Below are 21,847 nucleotides of genomic sequence, written 5' to 3' on the forward strand. Positions count from 1 at the left end.
TTTTTCCGATCTCGTCATTTAGGAACGTGTTGGGTACCCGAAAGCGTAAAATGTTGACGATTTGTCACCTAGCGTACAATATTACGCTTAGGGAGTGAGAACGTGTTGATAGGTTGCGAGTTTATCACAGGGCTAACACAAAGAGACAGACAACCATTTACACTCACATCTATGAGCAATTTAGAATTACCAATTAACCTAATCCCCCTAACTGCATGTTTTGGACTGTGGGAGGAAGCCAGATTACCTGGTGAGAACCCACAAAAACGCAGGGAGAATATCCAAACTCCACTCAGAAAGATGGCGATAAACCCTGAACCAACAGCATCCCACCATGCAGTCCTGAATAAATATATGTGTATAAGCAAAAAATAATCAGAAACCCATCATTTCTTTGTTTTACTTCCAAGGAGCAAAACTTTTTTGTACATTTTCTTAAGGTCAGTCAATGTTTTCAATCACTTTCAGCCCAGAAGAATGTTATTGTTTGTTACAGCACTTAATACCCACCTATGAATTGTTCATGTATAAAAAAGGCATCTAACTCAAGGGATGAACTAATGTAAACTTTCCAAAGAGCCAGGTATAAATTGTATATTTCCAAACTTTGTTCCTAGCAGCCTGACATAAAAACACATATTTTGTTTATTATTTTTGTTGAATCTAAGCAAAATCCTCAAAGACCAGTTGCCAAAAGGTTGGAATGTGTCTGTATGGTGTGCAGTTTGTTCTTCAAAAAATCTGAGGAAACAGAACAAGTGGAGGACAGCAGAAGAAGTGGCAGACCTAAAAACAAACAAACAAACAAACTCTGCAGCAGATAAACAGTATCTGAAATCCATATTGTTAAGAAACAAGAACAAATCTAGCATATACCTGACAAAGGACCTGAGAGATGCATCTAATCCTGCAGTTGATCCATCTACTATTCACTGAAGCCTCAGAAATTGAAGGGTAGTTGTTAAGGAACAGAGAGAGAAGAACGAGGTATGCAAAATTACACAAGAACTGGACTTAAAATCACTGGCAACAGGAGTGATAAAAGCAAATTTGACATTTCTGACTCAAATTGTTAGAATAATGAATAAAAGTGCCATCAGATTTTGATAGACTGTGCAGTACCATCTGGAAAGCATCTGACTGGCAACTGCTTCTTTTTTTCCCCCTGTCCTGCAGCCAAAGGTCCATCCTACTCAATGGCCTCAACAGACAAAAACATTATTATAAATGAGTTAATGGCACATTTAAAAATGAAGCATCACACCATTAAAACTAGCTTCTCCTTCAGAGTGATCATTTTAGTGCTTGGAAATAAAGACTGTACTTGAAGGCAGTGCTTCACAATGTCCATATATCCATATATTGACCACTACAAACCTATCATCTATCTTAAATTCATGTGAAATCTACTCTCCCATTTGTATTTTCCCTATATTGTAGATGTTCAGGTTAGTCTCTCTCTCCCCCCCCCCCCCCCCCCCCCCCCCCGCCCTTTGTTCTTGTCTATATTTGCTTGATGTATTGTTAGCATTATCAGGTTCCATGCTTTTAGGTTGCCTGTTTAGCTGTCTCTTGCATATGTGATAACACACACACGTATTATAATACACAACTTCTATTGTGCTGTTAGACAAATTATTCTAGATTTCTGACTCTGTAGCCCAGAGCTCACTATTGAGAGTAAACAAACTAATGAGTGATTATGTAAAGGAGAAGCCCAGCTTCTGTGCTGCTTTGCATTGTCTCTGTAATTCTACTGTAAGGACGAAAACCATTCTTACAGAGCACACTCCCTCATTTGGTGTGTTGATACCAGTGATGGTGGCTTGTCTAACATGCAAATACTCTCACTGATGATCAGTGGAGTTAAGAGTTAATTACTGCAAACACAATTGCACATATCTGCGTTATACACACCATAAAAGCCTCTACAGTCATTATATTTCTCTGATTTTCCGAGTGCTTGCTTTAATTTGCCACTTAACCATTTTTTCACTGCGCGATTTATATGAACTATGTCGAAATGATTGCTATCAATAATAATAATAATAATAATAATAATAATAATAATAATAATGGTGAACACGTTAGATTAGCCAGCAGGGGGAGCTCTCAGTTTAGGAAGGAGATGCCAAGGTTTACCATTTAAAGGAACAGGGCTGCGTTTATTTCCAGTTAATTTTCTGAGGGGCTTCACTCGAAGAAAGTCTCGTAAGTTGTAGTTAAGTGAGCCTTAAAATCGAAAGCAAAATCTAAGCAGAGACACAACATTCTCTGCCTCTATTATATATTATGTACAGCCGCTGAAAGCCGACCCCTGGGGGCTTTTCCGAAAGTTAACCCCTGAATGTACGGTCGGTCGGCCGGTTTGTTGAGTACCTTTATCTAACACATAATGCAACGCTTAAATCTGTATACTGGGCGTGTGTGTGTGTGTGTGTTTAGGGGGGTGTAAAGCAGGAGTAGAGACGCCGTCGTATGGGAGCAGCTGAGGTACATTCGCACCCAGCCTAAACCACCAGCTCCATGGCGTATTAAAGTTAATCCATTTTTGTGTATTTTCCCCCGGCTATGAGGAAGCCTTCCGACTGTTGGATTCTCTATAGCTACAGCTGGCAAAGATTTGCATGAGCTCAAGCACCAATGGTTTTTACCAGCTCCAACTCCAACCGGGTAAAAATCCAGACTCCATCTTTTCGGGCCCGCGCTAGCCATTATTTTATTTACTAAATGCTTATATCCCTCCGCAGGGTCAGAGAGTATTTTGAAGAAATTGTAAAATGGTTTGTCTCTCATTTCTCATCGCGTCTTCTCAACGGTCTTTTTAAACACGCCTCACACTCGCGAAACATCCCTTTCTCGGCGAGCCCCGTCGATTCTGAAAGATTTGTGCGCCGTAGTTGTGCTGTTCGGGGGGAGGAGGAGGCGGATCTAGTTTTTGAGGAGCCTGGAGAGGGGGGCTGTGCTTCGGTGCCACTTATCATTAGATATGGCCACCGTTACAGAGCGCCCCGAAGCGTCATCTTCAACTTAATTTTGTGCTATTTCATAGTCATTTTGCAGCTCGGTCAGTGCGGCAGGCGAGATGTTGTTTTTGGCAAGCTAATGTTTGTTTTTACATGTCTTTTGGAGGCGGTTGTTACTGCGTGGCAGGATGACTGTGAGTCTCTCCTAAACTGGCCGCTTGGTCCCGCAGCTTGTCGCAGCTGAAGAAAATAGAACCAGTTGCCAACCCCCAGCGGTCGGCATCCAGCTTTTTTTTCCTATTGCTTTGCGGGTCGCTACACTTTCCCCCGAGGATTCCTACTTAAAGTTTGGCTCACGGAGCGTTGACTTTAGCAGCCGCTTGGATTTCGAGGTGGTTAGGTTTACACGTTAATGGTGAAATTATTGGCTGTAGACTTGGGTGGCTAACACCAACTAGCTATATAAGCCGAACTCGTGCGACGACAGCTGTCATTGGAGAAAGGAAAGTGATCCCCGCAGATGCGTGCGCCAATGAAGCGGTTTTCTGTTGGATTTACATCATCCGCTTCTCCATCAAATGGGCAAAGTTGGGAATAACATTGCAGCGCTGGAATATAATGATATGCGTTGTGCATTTTTGAGAACTGCGGTGTTGCTTCATTGGAGAGAGGCTAGCTAGCTCCATTAGCTTGCTAGCTAGCTGGGTGATAAGTGCGACGTTTCATCCCCCTTATTTTGGACATGAAGAGGATAACTCTCTATTCATAGGGCTGGAAGGTAAGCTATATTTGCCTCTTCGTCTTTTTCCTTCAATGTAAGCTGAGTTTGTTGGGAATTTACCTTTTCACGTAAGGCTGAGCCAACCTTATCCTTCTCCAGTCTGATGTTGGGGGTTTGTCGCCGCCTTGGCTTTCATGACTCAGACTATTCAACGGAACGGCACATTCAATTGAACATTTCATGGGTGCTATATAAGCAAATATTAACACATTTACTGCATTATTCAGTGCAAATACACACAGCTAACGTTAGTTGGAAGCTAAAAGGGAAAAAAATCAGAACCTGGGTGGTTGTGTAACCTATCATTTTCACTTTTTGTGCATCATTGTAGTTCCCTAGAATAGTTCCGTTTCATTGAATAGACCGAGCCTTTGTGTGTGTGTGTTGGGCTCAAATGCTCCCCTTTGCCTTGCACCCGGTTTGAAGCTGACTATAAGGAGGGGTAGTGTTTTTAAGGTTGCTCGACAAGTTTTCTATGAGCCATGGACATGTTTAACACTAGCACTGAGAAACAAAGGGGTGAAGCGTTTTTTAGTGTTTTGGCGTAGGCGTTAGTCGCATGTATGAGTTGGACAACTAACTGCAACCATAGGTAACCTGTTTGCTATAGATGGCCCTCTCTTTTAAAGTTGTCTCTAAAGCCAGTCCTCCTTCGGTTGTTAACTATGATAAATGGCTTCGTTTCTTTTTCCAATTTCTGTTCAATTTAGTCGACATCAACGTTACTTTTATCTGTGGTCGACGAAGAAAAGGCGACAGAGTTGAGCACAACAAGCTAGCAGTCGTTAGCTGGATGCAGCTGCTTTGTGCCCAAGCTTCGGTCAACAAAAGCTAACGCTAGCATGTTTTTGGTTGCTCCCGTGGTGGTCGTGACTGCCTTGTAGTCACCGGATCTTAACCTCAGATGCCCCAAGTAAAGTTCTCCTCATCACCTTTGAGCGTTTGCTTGTTGTATAAAAATGCTCCTTATCCGACGACTTCTTATCATATCAGATCCTACAGTGTTTAAAGAGACAATGTCTTCAGTTGTTTTGTTTTTTTTTGTTTTTTTGTTTTTTTTTTTAAATCTCAGAGGTAACATTCCTAACTTGGCGTTTGTGCAGTCTCAACATTTTTATAAAGGGTTTGTATTTCGTGTTCAGTTTTGGTGTTGGACGACCTCTTAAAGGCTGTTGAAGTCAATATAATTGATAGAAAGATGTTGGATTGCCACAGACTAGCAGCGAAAGGTGGTGTGTGTCAAAATGAGACCTCTTCTGAGTCACTGAAAAAGCCTAACTAATAATTTAAGCCATTTCTGACCACACTGTCTGCAGTGTTTAGCACATGAATAGGCATGGATGGCACTGAATTTAAAAAGGTTTATAATAAATTGTGCCGTGTTAAACACACATATTAAATCTGGAACTGCATGTATCCTCATTGACATTATTATACAGATGTGCAGTACCTGTTACTGCACATAATGGGGATTGATAAGACACAATTTTATGTTTCACTGAGCAAAACACTGTGCTTCTGCAGTTTGGAATGAGTTTGCTTTTATAACTTAGTATGTGTCACAAAAATTTGCACATTTTCTGTCTGTGCGATGCTTATTTAAAAAAAAAAAAAAAAATGACCAAAAGTGTTTGATGTTGATACTATCAGGTACGTGGTTTACCCTAGATATAAGCTGGGGTTTCAGTATACAGTTGAGTGCTTGAGCTCAGTCAAGTTTTGAGTGAGAAGAGCTAGGCTCATTTTAATGAATTATATAATCAACTGCTTCAAATCAGTCGCATCCTGTGGATGCACTCAAAATTGTGGCGTCTTGGACTATAGCTGGAGATGATGGTCTTTGTTGTGCTTTGCTGCCTGGGTAAGCTCAGTGTAGTGGTACATGAATGAGCCAGTTCTTGTAAAAATAGCGCTGCAGTTTGCAGTCGTTTTCTGCAGTAGAAGGACGACTGTGGTTGCCACCTGCAGTCCAAGACAGTGGCGATGTCTTAGTAAGGACTTAAATAATATAAATAACCAGCTTTGTCATGAGCCAGCATGACAAGGAAAACTATGTTGCTGGTTTGAGATTGTCTGCTGGTAAATCAGTGCAAGATTCGACATAACCTGTGGACGTGTAGTCAAAGGAATATTGGGCAAGTTTATTTCCCAGGTACAGGTTCAGTTACGGTGTTTCCACCAGTCACAGTTAACCCATTAACCTCCAAGACAAATTGGCTGAAGTGAATGCTCACTAACAAGTATTTCACTTTTTCTTTCTTGCAGTCATTATTTCCACATTTAGAGGGTCATTAATGAAAACGTATGCAAAAGACAATGCTGGTGGTGCTGGATTAAAAAATGACAGCTTTTCACTCACATTTGTGACTAAAGAAAGATGGATGTGGACTGTAAGGCCTTAAGATCACGTGTATAAATAATAATAATAATAAAAAAAAATTAACATTCAGCCCAAGAACCTTCAAAACTTTATTAAATGGTTGATAAAGCAGTGGAGATGACGAGCGGCATCATCTCCTTTGTGACATTCACAGTGGGCAATAAAGAGTCAATGCTGTGACCAAAGCAATCAAGAAAAGGTGGAATGAGAAAAAATTTTTCCAGAATTGACTGCAATATCACTCGTTGCTGAACTTAAGGAAAAAGAAAAACTGCTCGATCCTTAAATTTGGCATACATTTTGTGAAGTTGGACGAAAGCTCTCTCTCTCTCTCCCTCTCCCTCTCTCTCCCTCCCTCTCTCCCATGATTGTCATATGGCTTCTTCGTAATCCAGTGGTGGTCCTTACTTGGAAAGTAGTATTGTGAGATCCCCATAACTGATACATCGCTATTGTTGTACATTAAGGTTTCCAGCAGTATACAAGGGATTTAAAATTGGCTTATTTTTGTTTTTCACAGTCTAGTAAAATATACAGGGGCTCACTAAAAGACTCATCTTCTAGCCTGGGGGCTAGTGTTGTAAATGAGAAATGTTACGGTTGACACTGCAATGATGTTGTCCTTGCATACATTAAAAAAATGAGTCACTATGTATCGTTGAGCAGTTCTTAATATACCTGAGCAGTCCACCCAAGGGGGGGGTGTGTGTGTGTGTGTGTGTGTGTGTGTGTGTGTGTGTAAAACATAGTACTTTCTCAGATTTCCTCACAAGCCACTTAACTTTGTCCTTGTCCACATTGACAATGAAAGCCATCAGCCATCATTGTGTGAACTTGGTTAACACAACAAGGTATTGCAATGAAGTCAGTTTTTGACAGTGTTGTGCTCACAATACAGTACACAGTACAAGCTATTATACATCCTGTATAGACTGCAGTATTACTTATACGGAAGGCAAGTCTGGTCTTTGTGACCTAAATGGGCTGGGCAGGATGAGCATCTGGAAATGGCCACTGAGAAGGTCATAGCAGTGTAATATTATTTCAGATAAACAAAGATCTGTGCCTCTCGTACAACCATGTTACTTTCAATAATGAGAAAAAGACTTGTTCTGCAACACTTACTGTAGCCAGATTCATGTGTTCATAATATTCATGTACACATGCAGACCAGATCCAGATCTACACAAGCATCTACCACAGCAGTGCTTATGCTGACATGGAAATTTATGAATTTCCATTAAGTCTTAGTATGCTGCTCAACTGAGAAGATTTGTATAGAAGATGTGTGTCCAGGCAAATGCTAGTAACTGGTGATGAATTTATTTAAAAAAAAAAAAGAAAAAAGAAAACTAAAGAGTGGAGGAAGATAATAAATGCAAATGTGTTCTTATGTTGCACTAGTATCACTGAATGGTTTGAAGTGGCAGTCTCAAGTATCTTCATTTGAGTGTCTTTTAATTCAGTCTGGCAGTCCATCGGCTATTGACAGGATGTGCAAAGCATGGCCCTCTGGCCACTGGGCATCCTTGATAACATTTTAAGCGGCTCACAACCACAAGGAAAGGATGCACTACTAAAAATTTAATTCATCCAATTTTCACATTATAGTAGAGCAGCAAAAAACAAGACCAAGGGAGCACACCCCTTCAATTTCATCTCTTTTGCTCTAGTTGACATAGTAGACTACAGCTAATATCAGAATGGAACAGCCACCTCACTCATGATTAAGAAGCTATGAACAAGAGAGAAAAATTTACAAACACCAGGGATGCAACAATATTTGGATCAGATGGATCTAAGGTTGTAAAGCGTCTAGATTAATTGACTTCTTGACTAGTAAATGATTATTACACGTGCACAGGCATATAGTTCACTAGGCTTGTACTGTAAATATGCTCAGCTACTAAAACTGGGATATCTTTTTCGGTAATATGATTATGCTCAAGGTGCAAGGGATTGGTGGCATTACTTTTGATCCACAACATTTTTTCTTTTTGGTTTATGTTGTATTTACTAAAGCATAAAATGTGTCCAGACAATGGACATGGTGCTGTTATTTGGTACACACTGCTCAAGTTGTCCATCTGCTCTGTATTTCAATTTTCCGTACTGCACACTGGACTGGAGTTAAGTGAGAACACACTCGGTAGTATGTTTTAAAGAGAACAGTGCATAATAACGAAGTATTAACAGAATTTAATAAAAAATTAAATGACAGACATGGTCAAGATTATGTGGATTAGAGGTTCTAAATGTTGGTTTTGTTGAATTGCCCAGCCACATATCAGTGTGATCCTTAGATAAGTGATGATCTTTGCAGCTGATATTTTAATTTTTATTCTTGCTTATGTTCTGTGTTTACTCTGTCATGCTGCTGCTGCAGTGCATGAGTTGCTAGCAGTGTAGCTAATGTATCATAGAAGACACTTAAGAGCTGAAGGCGATCAGTTGGACCGCTGCACCACCAGCAGCTTTTCTTTGTATATTTGGAATACTTTTTGGCCTAATTGTCTATTGTACTCAAGCGAGTTGACGCATCTCATGAGTTCAGAACACGCCAGTACGTTCGCTCCTCTCTTTTGCTGTATATTCAGTGTAATGCTTCTTGCATGTATGGTAACATAATGTTTTATCATCAACTCCATTAATATTATTTCAGCACCACTTCACAGGCAACGTATTGGAAAGAAGAACTTAAAGCGCGAAAAAAAGAAACTAGTGTGACTGTAAATGGCCATAGTGCACTGTAATGATTTTCACACTGAACTGAAGTGAAACTAATGCAAATAAATTTGGTGAATATTTTAAATGAATAAAGAGAAAATAAATTGGATGTTGGACCTGTCCTTTATTATTTTACCAATAAATACAAATGCAATAAAACTCTATTCTTGAATGTATTTTTTTCATGTTTTGTTGCAGCATTTACTTTTGCTTGATGTTGGCTTACACATTAAAGGACTTCAGCTTATAAATTTAGCACTTGTACTCTATATGGGCAGAAATCTGAAATCAACCTGTCAGAAATTGAAAAAGTTATCTCAGTAGAGCAGGGCGATATGACCAAAAATATTTATCACGATATACGTTTGAAAATTTGCGATAACGATATAACTGATGATACAATTGACACTAGACACAATACTTCACAACTCCACAACTTTATTAGTGCAAAAAAAAAAAAAAAAAAATCAATGTATTTTCACTTAAACAAGCAGCTGTTTTTTTTTTTTTTTATGTGCATTAAAGTTATATAAAAATTTAACAGTGCAAATGCAAATTCCATGCTGACAGTTTAACCAAAAGGCATTTCCAGTGGAAATTGGCCGACATATCCTCAGCATAACCATGTATAATATCCACAAAACTTAAGAGGTTATACACACACAATACGGTAATATTATGTTGAAGCACAGTACGTATCACTCTGCGAGGCTCTTGCCTACGGTAGCCGTAATGCTCTGACAATTCATCAAGCGGTGCGGGTTCGTAGCTTAGTAAAGTCGTACTAAAACATTTGACAGATTTTCGAGCGCCGTGTACCATGTAAAATCGTTTCGAGGTCAGTAAACACAACCAGAATTCATACATAAGGCACACGGGATTATAAGGGGCACTGTCGATTTTCAGAAAAATCAAAGGATTGATTTTTAAGTGTGCCGTATTTTCCAAAACACACAGTAATAACGATGGCCCGCTAGCATGCTCTACCAAAAATGGTGCTTTGTTGTGTATCTGACGGACGAAAGCCAAACCAGTTCCACACCACTGAAGTTGCAGCATTTTTACAAACCAATTCTGATTCATCCGTTTCATTCAACGTTCCGCTTTCGCCCTTCTCATTCTCCGTCACCGCCATGCTTTTTCCGCCATGTGCGTATAAAAACAAAGGCACTGCGCATGCGTGTTTTACCCATATTCTATCGCGATATTTCATTTTCTTATCATTGCCCAACATTATACCGGTATTACCGTGAAAGGTATGTTATGGCCCAGCCCTATATCTCAGTATATCCCAAACAAACAATGAAAAAAGTTTGATCTATAGATTTAAATAAATGAATACATTTTTCATGTGCCCTTATATCATATTCTGGCTCCTTAAAATGTCAGTCACTAAAAAACTAAGATATGCTGGGCTGTTTTCTGATGGCTTAACCTCTGGAAACATCAGCCAGTGTGTTAGGGGTTCCAGTGTAGCAGGGGGGATGTCATAATTGATTTCCACCAGTGAGTATTTAATTGAGCACTGTCACTACAATTTATTTGAGTAGTAGTAGTAGTAAACATATCTGAACTAACATCACTCTGATGGATGTATCAGGGGACAACCTGAGGTTCAGTATCTTGTCCAAGGATTCTTCGATATGCAGACTGGAGTAACCGGGGAATCGAGCCACAAACCTTCTGATTGGTAGACGACCTGACACAGCTTCTCCGAACTATAAAGTGGCATTTAAAACACTTGTCATAACATATTGGCTGAAGGCTTCTGCTCTTTGGCCAATGCATTTTTTTTTTTTTTTTTTAATTTACTTTCCACATTGATATCACCACATGAAAGCAAAATGTGGTTAGTCAGTATTGGAGTGGCTGTGGCTCAGGACATAGAGCATTTTATGTACCGTATTTTTCACACTATAAGGCGCACTTAAAATCCTTTAATTTTCTCAAAAATCGACAGTGCGCCCTATAATCCAGTGTGCCTTATGTATGAATTCTGGTTGTGCTTACTGACCATGTATGTGGTACATGGCACTCAAAATCTGTCAAAAAAAACGTTTTAGTACGACTTTGGTAAGCTACGAAGCCGCACTGCTTAATGGACTGTCGGAGCATTACGGCTACCATAGTCAGGAGCCTCGCGGAGTAATCTGAGTCCAAAACTCCGTCCGCTTCAGGTACCAAAGTCAAACGAACACTGCAGCATCACAGTGTTAAAAACAGTCTAAATTCGTTCATCTTTAATAAAATTATAAATGTTCTGACTGAGAGATTTCTGAAAAAATTTAAAACGTACAGCTCTGCTATCACTTCCAACATAAATGAAGACAGAAAACTAAACAGCAGTGACTTTTCTTAGGGTTACTGAAGTTGGACTAGCTGGTATATAATGTGCTACGTGATCGCTAGGGACACAGCTATGTTAGCATAACATAAACACAGTGAAGCTGGAGAATGAATGCTAACTTTTTTCCACTCGATAAAAGTTAACGCAAGGGTTCGCGATGGTTAGGGACAAATGCAATCGCATGACAGGATGTTGTTAACGGACCAACCTTCAGTCAGGAGAACAACTGAGATGATCCATCCACAATACGAGGTTTGTCATTAATATACTGCAACAACATGGGAATAGAGCAGCTGTGAGAGAATTGAACATTAATGAATCAATGGTACGGAAGTGGAGGAAGCAAGAAAAATGGGTTGAGTAAAGTTTGAGTTATCTGACTGTTTTGTTTCGCTTAAGGTGCACCGGATTATAAGGCACATTATGTATGAGAACAGACCCGTTCATCGACAGTCCACCTTATAATCTGGTGCGCCTTATGGTCCGAAAAATACGGTACAAATCAGAAGGTTAGTACTTCAGTCCCAGACTCCTTAAGTCCACATGTTGAGGACAATGCTATTGAATTGCCTCTGATGTAGCCAACAGAGTTTGTGTGTGCGTGTAGATACAAAGTAGGGCTGCAACGATTCGAGTAACACACACACACACACACACACACACATATACACACACACACAGAAGAACAAAGAGGCGGAGCTGTTACTGAGATGGTGAGCTCAGGCTGAGTGAAAGATAACAAGTTTCTAGCGTCCAAATCAGCAGTGCTGTTCCTGTAATCGCCATTAAAACCTTCACTGGGAAAAAGCTAGTGGGAGTGCTTCCTCAAAACACCTAATCAACAACCTCTGACTTGAAGAAAAGCAAACTTTGAAGATGCTCCATCCATGGCTGTTTGTTTTAACCTAGTCTGACAGCATGTTAAAACTATACAGCTTGATGTCAGCTGTCCTATTTTACATGGAAGACATACGTGCAACAAACAGTGCTGAGTCTAAAGGGGTGCATGGGGTGTACCAGACCATAAGGCTTTTGTAACATTTTCAGATTTAAAGTGAAATATAATATTGTATTAATGAAATTGATTTAATATTTAAAAATGTGAAAATAAAAGCTTTTTTTCACAAGCCAATAAAAATGTACATGGACCAGTAAAACTCGGAGCCACTGACCTGGGGGTTGTTAGGTTGGCCACAGAATTATTATTAATATGACTTAATGACTACACCATCATAACATTTGTTTGTTTGTTGTTGTTTTTTAACAGATGTTGATTGAAGTTAAACTTCAAAACACTGCAGTTACTAAAATGGAAACAAATGAGCGTTTCAAAACCTGTGGGTTTTTTTCAATAATTATTATTGCTCATTAATAAGAAAAAAAGTATTTTCCTAATTCTTTCCAATTAATCAATAAATAGATTACTCAATTACTAAAACAATCAAATGCTGCAGCCCTAGTATAAAGAGGTTAAAGCTATTGAACAAAGCTATATGAATGTGTGTGTACAGGGGTGAATGTGGTTTGTATTTAAGAGTGCTGAGAGTAGAAAAGACATCTATAACTTGGACTACTTTGATTACAGATGGAAGCGCGAAACTTGATACCTATATATTTCAGAGTCAGCCTGTTTTTTTTATTGCATGCCAATAGATCTTTTCTTTAATTTAGCAGCACTGAGCGTTCCATGATTTGATGTCAGATATATATCCGCCACATTGTCCTGTATGTGCCAATGTGGAAACAATTTTTACAATTTTTTTTTTATATAATCAGGGCTGGCTACCTTTCATGTTTGAATTGATACAGGTACTTGGAATTTGGTACCCCTAACAAATGGTGCTCTTTTTTGGTTCTTGTTTTAAAACAAATTCAAATTCTTCTCTTATAAAATAATTCCATAATTATTGGCTGAAACTTTTTTTTTATTGATAAGATTGTACACGCTACACTGTTGCCAGCTGCCTCGGTTAGTTTTATGACAGTGTTCCTGTTACAGTGTTTGCATATTATATTAAATGGTAATATTGGCCTACTGTTAGTTATGGTCACAAATCAAGATTTTGGACATACTGTACCACATAATGTGTTTACTGTAAATAGCGTGCTGATGAAAAATTTCAGTGCAGCCAGTGAAAAAATGTTATATGATAAGTTAATATGACAATCAATGCAAGAGGGGGAAAAAAGCCTAAATACCTGATTAAGCTGTCAATATCTCTTTTAAACTTTTGGCCATCATTCCAGGGTTCGTAGTTAGCTGCAGGTCCTTTGTTGAATTTGCTTTCAGGCTGTCAAATATAACACACTCTTCAGCTTTTAGATGTATTTTGTGTTTGACCAGGTATTTTCTCAGACTAGAAGTGTTGCCATAACCAGCTTTGCATTGTGTGCTACAGATGTTGTGAGGTTGAGTTTTAAAAAGTGTAACCACGGCTGAGACTGCTTCTAACTCCCCATCGCCATTGTCCTGTCCGGTATCGATTCTTCACATGTCACAGGACTGATGTCATGCACCCTCGCTCTCTTTCTTCTTTTAACCCAGTTATGCTCCGGTGCCAAAATTTACACTGATTTAGTGTGAATCAATACTCAGTAGAGCTGATAAAACTCGGTTGGTACCCTAACAAGTAGTAAGCTGAAAAATATTTTAGAGTATATATAAGAATGGTATTGTCACAGAGTTGTTAGGCTGAATGGCTGTGACACCATTGTTTACAAACTCTCCAATGTCTATAGCATATATAGCAGGGTGTACATCATAGCTTTAGACTGAAGTGTTTGTTTTTTAATTATTTATATTTTAATTAAAAGTTGCTCACAAGTTTTTAAAGTACATTGCTTTAACGCGTTAATGCGTTATTGACTATTTGTTTTCTTTTTAAGTATAACCAAGTGTGTAGAAAACTGCAGAAAGACATACCTTTTGTTAAACGTCTCCACTATTTTAACCATAACGCATGAGAGGTGCTGACATTTTTGATCTGCCACTTCTAAATTCATCTTCCTGTGATCAGCTATATTAATCCTCCATGCATCTATTATTATTATTATTATTATTAATAAAAATAAAAACATATTTAAATAAAACAGCTACTCTGGGACTTTTATTCTTTTAGATGCTGACAGTCAACCCAGTATTTTTGTTCCAGCTGTACAGTTTTTCTTATGAACTGGTTTTAAAATTTACCAGAAACATCAGGTTTGCAGGAACCTAAGCATGGTTATAAATGGTCTATCAAAACTTAAATTCATTTATTTCTAGTCTTACTAGAATTGTAGTCCATTTACCACTACAATCCTGCCATCTCAAAATTACTTTGTATTGTTAAATACAAGTAAAGGGCAGTATTCCCATTGTTTACCATTGAGTGCTTTGTAGTGGCTTTTCCTTCAGTGTGTGGGTTGCAGAGAATAGAAAATGTGGACTGGCTGTATGTGGAGTGATTACAGATGGCTTTGAGTAAGAAGTAGAAATCCTACTGCACTGTACTTACAGTAGTCAAAAGCTAACAAACAATTTTTGGCTCAGCATTGAATTTTTTGATTTTCTCTAAGCCCCTAGTTTGCTTCTACTGAAAAACTGTAATCTTGGTGTGGTTGAGATGTCTCTGGTCAGATAAGCCACCTCAAAAATGCTTAAAACCAATTATTTGAAATTATGTAATCAAAAGTCCTAACATGAATTCAGTTCATTTTTTAAAAATTGATTTGGACACAATAAGGCACAGTGACAACACTAAAGCAGTGTTATTAAATGCTACTGAAGATTGAAATACAACATCAGGCTTCTACAGCTAGATGGGTGTTATAGATTGGAGACATATCCTCACTGGTTGTGTCTTTTTTAAGTTTTTTTTTTTTTTTTAAGGTTTTAACTGTGTTAAAACAGATCTGCAAAGATACAAGAAGTTTCTGGAAAATGAAAATGCCCAAGAGCATTCATCATTCATCACCATTCATTGTTTTTAAATGGAAGTTTGGGTACACCAACCAGAACTGAAGCACCTATCAGGTCTTTATATCAGGATGGGTAGACTGAAGCTGTGCCTTGTTAAAAATGTAGTTTTGCATGCTATACGTACTGGAAGGATACTGCAATACTCTGCTGTTTTTAAAAACACAAATTTATGACTAATACCAGTGTTTGAGAAATGACAGTGTTCCAAAGAAAGTTGTAATTTCTGCATTTTATGTGCAACAGCAGCGCAGTGTTTTCCTGAGCGCACTTACTTCTTTTCCCTGCAGGCATAGTGGGCGGGCTAATGCTGCAGCTATCACAAAACAAGACACACAGTTCCCAAAACAAGTTTCTTGCATACTGTTTACAGCTAGCCAACAAAGTGAATGCATAGGATACACTGAGTAGTAGATGGCAGTTGGGGTAAGCTCACAAACATCTCTGTGAAAGTTTTTTTTTTTTTTTTTAAACTGAGATAGACCAAAGAAGCCAGCTTTACATTCGCCACCTTTTTTTTCTAAAGGATTCAAAAAGAAGAGGGAATGTGATAACTATTGCATATTGTACATGAGTCAAAGAAATTATTATAAGCTAAATCTTCACCATTAAAGTTTGGTGAGCTTATTGGCTAAGGTCAGTGTCAACTGTTTGGTTTCTCTTTTGGCTAAATGGTGAATGAAGCAACCATGTATACAAATCGGGTGTTCGCAGGTATTCAGGTCAAAACAAAAGTTGTAAATGATCAATTTGTGTTCAATAAGTTCTGTTAATGGTTAGCATGTCAGTTTCTTTTACACTCTATTGTATGTTGTTAACTTTCCCGTGTGTGCTTTTTTTTTTTTTCCTCCCCTTTTTGCCCTTGCCTCTCTGTGCTCTTCTTTCCCCTCTATCCCCCCACCAATCACAGCAGATCCCTGAGCCTGTTTTTTGGAGGTCTCTTCTTGTTAAAAGGAAGCTCTTCCTTCCCACTTGTTACCAAGCATGTGCACTGATTCATGGGGGGGGGGGGTCCCCTAATATATTAGGGTCTTGGGTCTTCACCTTGCCATGTAGAGCACTTTGAGGCAGCTTTAGATGGGAGTTGGCACTGTATATAAAAGTGAATTGTCAGACATGCTCTTGTTTATGAAAAAGAGAACATCAGCAAGAATCTAAAAATAGCAAATAATCTAGAGTTGCCTGTAAAAATAACAAACTACGTGGTATTAACTATAAGTCTGGTACTTCACGTTGATGAAGCTCAAACCCAGGATTGTTACTCTACAGACTTAAAGTAGATAAATGACCCGGGGTACCCCCTTGGCAGAGGTCAGTTTTTTTCTTTCAAGATAATTAACCAGGTATCGCGTCATAGTTTTGTTAATGTAACAGTTTTGCATGACCACCTGCTGGAAGTTTGGTTGCAAATCCAGTAGCATGTTTGGTGGAAACTAGGCACTCATTATAACTTAATAATACCTTCATTTTGAAATTGTATGCATGTGCACAAGACTGATTTCCTCTCTCATTTTCAGCCATAAATGAGTATGCATACTCCTTCAATTAGTAATTTACATATAAAAACAGTGTTGCAGTTACAAAACACAATAATGAAAACAAAAGCAAAGATGATGCATTTTCACAGAATTTGTGAAGAGGACAGGAATGGTGTTTATGGGGGAAAAAACCACAAAAGAACTCAATTCTAAGTATTTGGTCTATGTTGAGATTGCAATTATTAAACACAATTTCTACCATTTAGTAATTTGACTGAAGGGGGGGGGGTTGTCAAGATATTGAGGGTTTTTTGGGGGGATTTTTTAAGACAAAATTGTGATAACACTTGGGGGTAGGGGTGGGCGATATAAACGATATACGATAGAAACGATATAAATTTGGCCAACGATAGAGATTTTGACTATATCGCTCTATCGCGATAGCGCATGTTGATGATGTCATCAAGCTGCGCCTGTTTTGGTCAAAAGCATCGCAGCGGCTACAACCATTATCATCTGAAAATTATGCCGGGCGACAGTCATAGCAAAGAAATGAAGCACTTTTGAAATAGTGGGAAAGCCAAAAACTGCGCTTCCTCCACTTCCGTAACATTGATTCATTAATGTTGAATTCTCTCGCAGCTGCTCTATTCCCATGTTGTTGCAGTATATTAATAACTAACCTTGTATTGTGGATGAATAATCTCAGTTGTTCTCCTGACTGAAGTTTGGCCTGTGTATAGCATCCTGCTATGCGATTGTATTTGTCCCTAACCACCAGAATCCCTCACGTTAACTTTTATCGAAAAAAAGTTGGCGTTCATCCTCCAACTTCAATGTGCTAATTTTATGCTAACATAGCTGTGTCGCTAGCAATCACGTAGCACAACATTATATACCAGGTAGTCCAACTTCAGTAACCCTACAAACGCCACTGCTGTTTAGTTTTCTGTCTTCATTTATGTTGGAAGTGGTACTAGAGCTGTACATTTTAATTAGTTTCAAAAATCTCTCAGTCAGAATATGGTATGTCATGTTTAGGTGTAAACTAGCGAGCTAACTTCCTGTTAACTTCTAACTCCGTTAAATTGAATAAATTCTGTTTTCATGGATGCATTTCATGGATAAACTTAATTGTTACACCTGATAAAGCAGCAACGCTGATGATTTTATTAAAGATGAAAGAATTTAGACTGTTTTTAACTCTTAGTGTTCGTTTGACTTTGGGACCTGAAGGGGACGGAGTTTTGGACCCAGATTACTCCGCGAAGCTCCTAACTACGGCAGCCGTAATGCTCTGACAATCCATCAAGCAGTGCGGCTTACCAAAGTTGTACTAAAACATTTTTAACAGATTTCTGCACGCCAAAATCAGTTCGAGGTCAGTAAACACAACCAGAATTCATACATAAGACACACTCTCGATTTTTGAGAAAATTAAAGGATTTTAAGTGTGCCTTATAGTGTGGAAAATACGTTATACAGAAGAAAAGAATATATCGCGATATATATCGTTACCGCACGTGCTTTAAATTATATCGCGATATGAATTTTAGGCCATATCACCCAGGCCTACTTGGGGGGGTTAGTTGCACAGTCTTATTGGTAGAGACCTCCAAGTATTAACAGAGCAGCCATTTTTCCATAGGAAGCCACTTACAGCACACTTATTCAAACTGCCCCAAAATAATCAAATGCTAGCAAATACATTTGATAAAATCACAAAGAAGTAAAATGAAGTAAGCAGTTATCCATAAAAGTATGTTGTCAAATAGATTAATTTCAATAGCTGCGTGTTAGCAGGAAACACTGAAATTGGTGCTGTTTATAATAAGGCAAGGCAGATTTTGCACTCACTATTTCAGACTTAAATTACTCTAAAAGTACAAATGTGTTACCTACACATCATCATCACACTTTTTTCCTTTATCAGTTCCAGTTTATGTGTTGGGAGACGTACTCATTTTTTCCCTTTTTGGACACACCTTATTTATACCCTGCTCCAGGCAGAGCGCAGACCCAGAGCAAATAGAGGATCTCTGGAGAGACTTGAATATAACTATGTGCATCAAAACCTAGGTGTGCTGAGCATGTATCATTCCTAAGTAGACTTTGAGTTTAATATTGCTACCAGGGTCTGATTTTCAGTAACATATCAGAGTAGTTGTATATGAAAAGATGAAATCAATTTAATTGTCTGAACAAAATGCAGAAAATTTGAAAGACTACGAAAGCTTTCTGACTACGCTGTTTGAGTTTACAGATAAATCAAAAATTATTCAAAACACAGGGACTTCCATGTTTATCAGTTAAAAATAGCGTCTTAGACATGTACTATATTAAAACCTGTTAATATAAATTCAGATTAGGTGCAAATCAGCATCCGTTTTGCTTTTTTCCAAACATTGCTTACCTCGTCTTTCTTAACGGTTTTTCAGAATGTCATCAGAGGATAAGACTGTGGAGCCCTCTGACCAGGGACCCTCACCGCCATCAAGCAGTGTAGGGGCCACGTCCACAGGAAGTCCTGCCCACGCAGACAAGCGACCACGTGGCAGGCCGCGCAAGGATGCTGCTGCCCTCCTACCCCAGGCACCACCCTTATCCACGTCTAAGAACAGAAAAAAGTAGGTTTTTACCTTCGACATTCAAATCAGTTTGTATTTTTAAAGCTCAGGGAATTACTTATTCTTGCTGAATTGGTTAGCATTGCTAGTGCAGTAACTTTATGTAATACTTTTTGTAAGCAGTGGTCTGGTGCCGGACCTCCTCTATAAAATGCTTAGGTTTAGACTTTAAATTAGTCTTGAAATACTTCTTGACATTGGATTCGTAAGATGTGCGGAGCCAAAAAAAAGAAGTGTGAATCCCATATTTTTTTCAAACTTTATATATTTTAAATATCTGATATTACCTGCTTCACCATTTCCCCTTAGTGACAGCGCAGGTAAGGGTTTAGAGACATACCCGTATGTCTCTCATATTGGATTTTCTTAATTATCGTCCTCTTAAATCCAGAATCTAATTTAAGATCCTTCTCATTGCATTTAAGCTTTTAAATAATCAGGCCCCATCTTATCTCTAAGACCTTTTAGTACTGTATCACCCCATTAGACCACTTTGCTCTCAGACTGTGGGCTTACTTGTTGTACCCAGGATATTTTAAAGTAGATTGGGAGGCCTCTCTTCTGTGGAACCAGCTCCCAGTTTGGATTCTGGAGATAGATACCCTCTCTACTTTTTAAGATTACGTTTAAAACTGTTTGATCTTATAGATAAGGCTGGATCATGTAACCCTGAACCCTCTCTTAGTTACGTTGCAATCGGTCTAGGCTGCTTCCTATAATGCACTAAGCGTTTCTTCTTCATTCACTTTTTTTCCCTCTCACTGTGTTTATACACCACTCTGTATTTAATCATTAGTTTTGGGGATTTTCTATTTCTGTCTCTCTTCCATAATGTGTTTTTTTTCCTGTCTTCCTCCTCTTACCCTAACTGGTTGCATAGATAGCTGCCTGTCCCTAAGCCTGCTTTTTTTTTAAAAGTTTCATCCTTCTAAAAGGGTTTTCTTCCTTTCCACTGTCACCAAGCACTTTTTCTCATGCAGTCATCTGAATTTGGAATTTTGTCTTTGTTTTTGTAAGGTCTTTACCTAACAATATAAAACACCTTGATGCTTTATGTGATTCAGCACTATATAAATAAAATTGAATAGGGAATTACTTATTCTTGCTGAATTGGTTATTCTTGCTGAATGCAATCACAACAATGATTAAGGGTGTTGAACCTGGGCAACATTTAATATTTGGCCAAAAATAAGCCTTGGGAGTTTGTTGCTGTTGCAATGGGTACAGTGGAGTAGATCTGCAGTGTTCACCACAACCGAGAATTCATATGCGTAAATGATTACAAATGCATGGTTTTCTTCTTAAACTATTCTTGTGATCAAAGTTTAGAAAATTAGGCTACAGTTCTGTAACAGACATTTGCAACACAGAGTGAAAAATAAATTTAACTTGCTGAATCGGACTCGTTGACTTTCGAAAGTCATGTATGGTATTTAAACCCCTTTACTTTTACATAACACTGTAAACTTGATAACTAAACCCCAGAAAACTATGCAAGATGTTATAAGATAGTTGTGGTGAGACTTACCGTTGCACTCCTGCCACCATGTACATCACTCGCTGTGAAATTTTACAGTAAACCTAAGAAACCATAGTAACAGTGGTAACTTAAAATCTTTCACTAGTTATTATTTTTATGTATTTATTATTCATGGTAAGTTAAGTACACAAAAACCAGCTTTGGAAAAATGGGTGATCTTGCCTTTTTTTTATTATTGCTTCTCCTCCAAATTCTGTCAGGTGTCATGAGCTTAAATACCCCATTCTGTGTTACTGCTTATTAAATCCAGTGCTTACCTGGTAAGAGACAGCATTAAAAGTTAATCCCATGTTATTAAACAAAAATATCAAGGTGGTGCATAGGAAGCATTGGGGAAAAAAAGCCCTCAGTTTAAATCTGAAAATGGTCCTTATACTATATGTGGCATATTTAAAGTGGTCTGAACCTACTTTTGGCTGCTCCTATTTGAATCCAAAGGGATTTGTGTTTCCTCCTGGAATTAAAGTGGGGGCCTTTTGCAGTGTACTCAATAGTACAGTGGTTGACCACTTCTTACTTAAAGTATTCTGAAACTACAAAATATTTTATGGTCATTCTAGCATTGCATAAGTTACTACTTTAAGTCCTTTGTAGAAGTCCTTGGGGTTTTAGCAGCTTGATTTCACGTAATTCCACCACAGATGTTTAGGCTCCGTGCAAGGTGTCCTGCTTCTCTGTGACTTCCTTAGCAACATACAATGCAGCTTAGAGCTGTAAAATAATGCCCGCAAGGTTCTTAACTCTCTCCTCAGTCTGTCCTCTCATTCAATCTTAATACCCTGCTCCCAATGGATCGTTTAATCTGCAAGTATCCAGACGATACATTAATGCCACAGTAGAAGGATGACCAGGGACACACTTGAAATACTTAATGTTGTTTAACTGGTCACAAACTAACCATCAGCAGTTTTATTTATATCTTTGTAATGGCTAGGGTTTTGTTAAGAATCAAGAATAGAATTACAATTTGTATATATTTTAAAGTATGTCATTATTTCTGCAGAATAGGCTGCTGATTACACACTTATTTAGCTCTGCCACAA

General features: G+C 38.4%; 1 protein-coding gene across 6 annotated transcripts in view; it reads left to right on the forward strand.

Annotated features, from left to right (window-relative positions):
- The first annotated feature begins 3,000 nt into the window (after nt 1–3,000).
- Nucleotides 3,001–21,847, forward strand: part of LOC134616715 (histone-lysine N-methyltransferase 2C-like) — an 85,461-nt gene continuing 66,614 nt past the window's right edge. For 5 of the 6 annotated variants that reach the window (XM_063461672.1, XM_063461673.1, XM_063461675.1 and 2 more), the window contains exons 1-2: nt 3,001–3,744; nt 19,076–19,264. In XM_063461672.1, coding sequence (XP_063317742.1) covers nt 19,077–19,264 — 188 coding nt within the window. In that variant the 5' untranslated portion in view covers nt 3,001–3,744; nt 19,076. The remainder of the gene's footprint in view (nt 3,745–19,075; nt 19,265–21,847) is intronic. The other variant, XM_063461677.1, reaches the window with a different exon arrangement.

Source organism: Pelmatolapia mariae, linkage group LG18 (genome assembly GCF_036321145.2).
Source record: "Pelmatolapia mariae isolate MD_Pm_ZW linkage group LG18, Pm_UMD_F_2, whole genome shotgun sequence".
In the NCBI taxonomy this organism is placed as follows: Eukaryota; Metazoa; Chordata; class Actinopteri; order Cichliformes; family Cichlidae; genus Pelmatolapia; species Pelmatolapia mariae.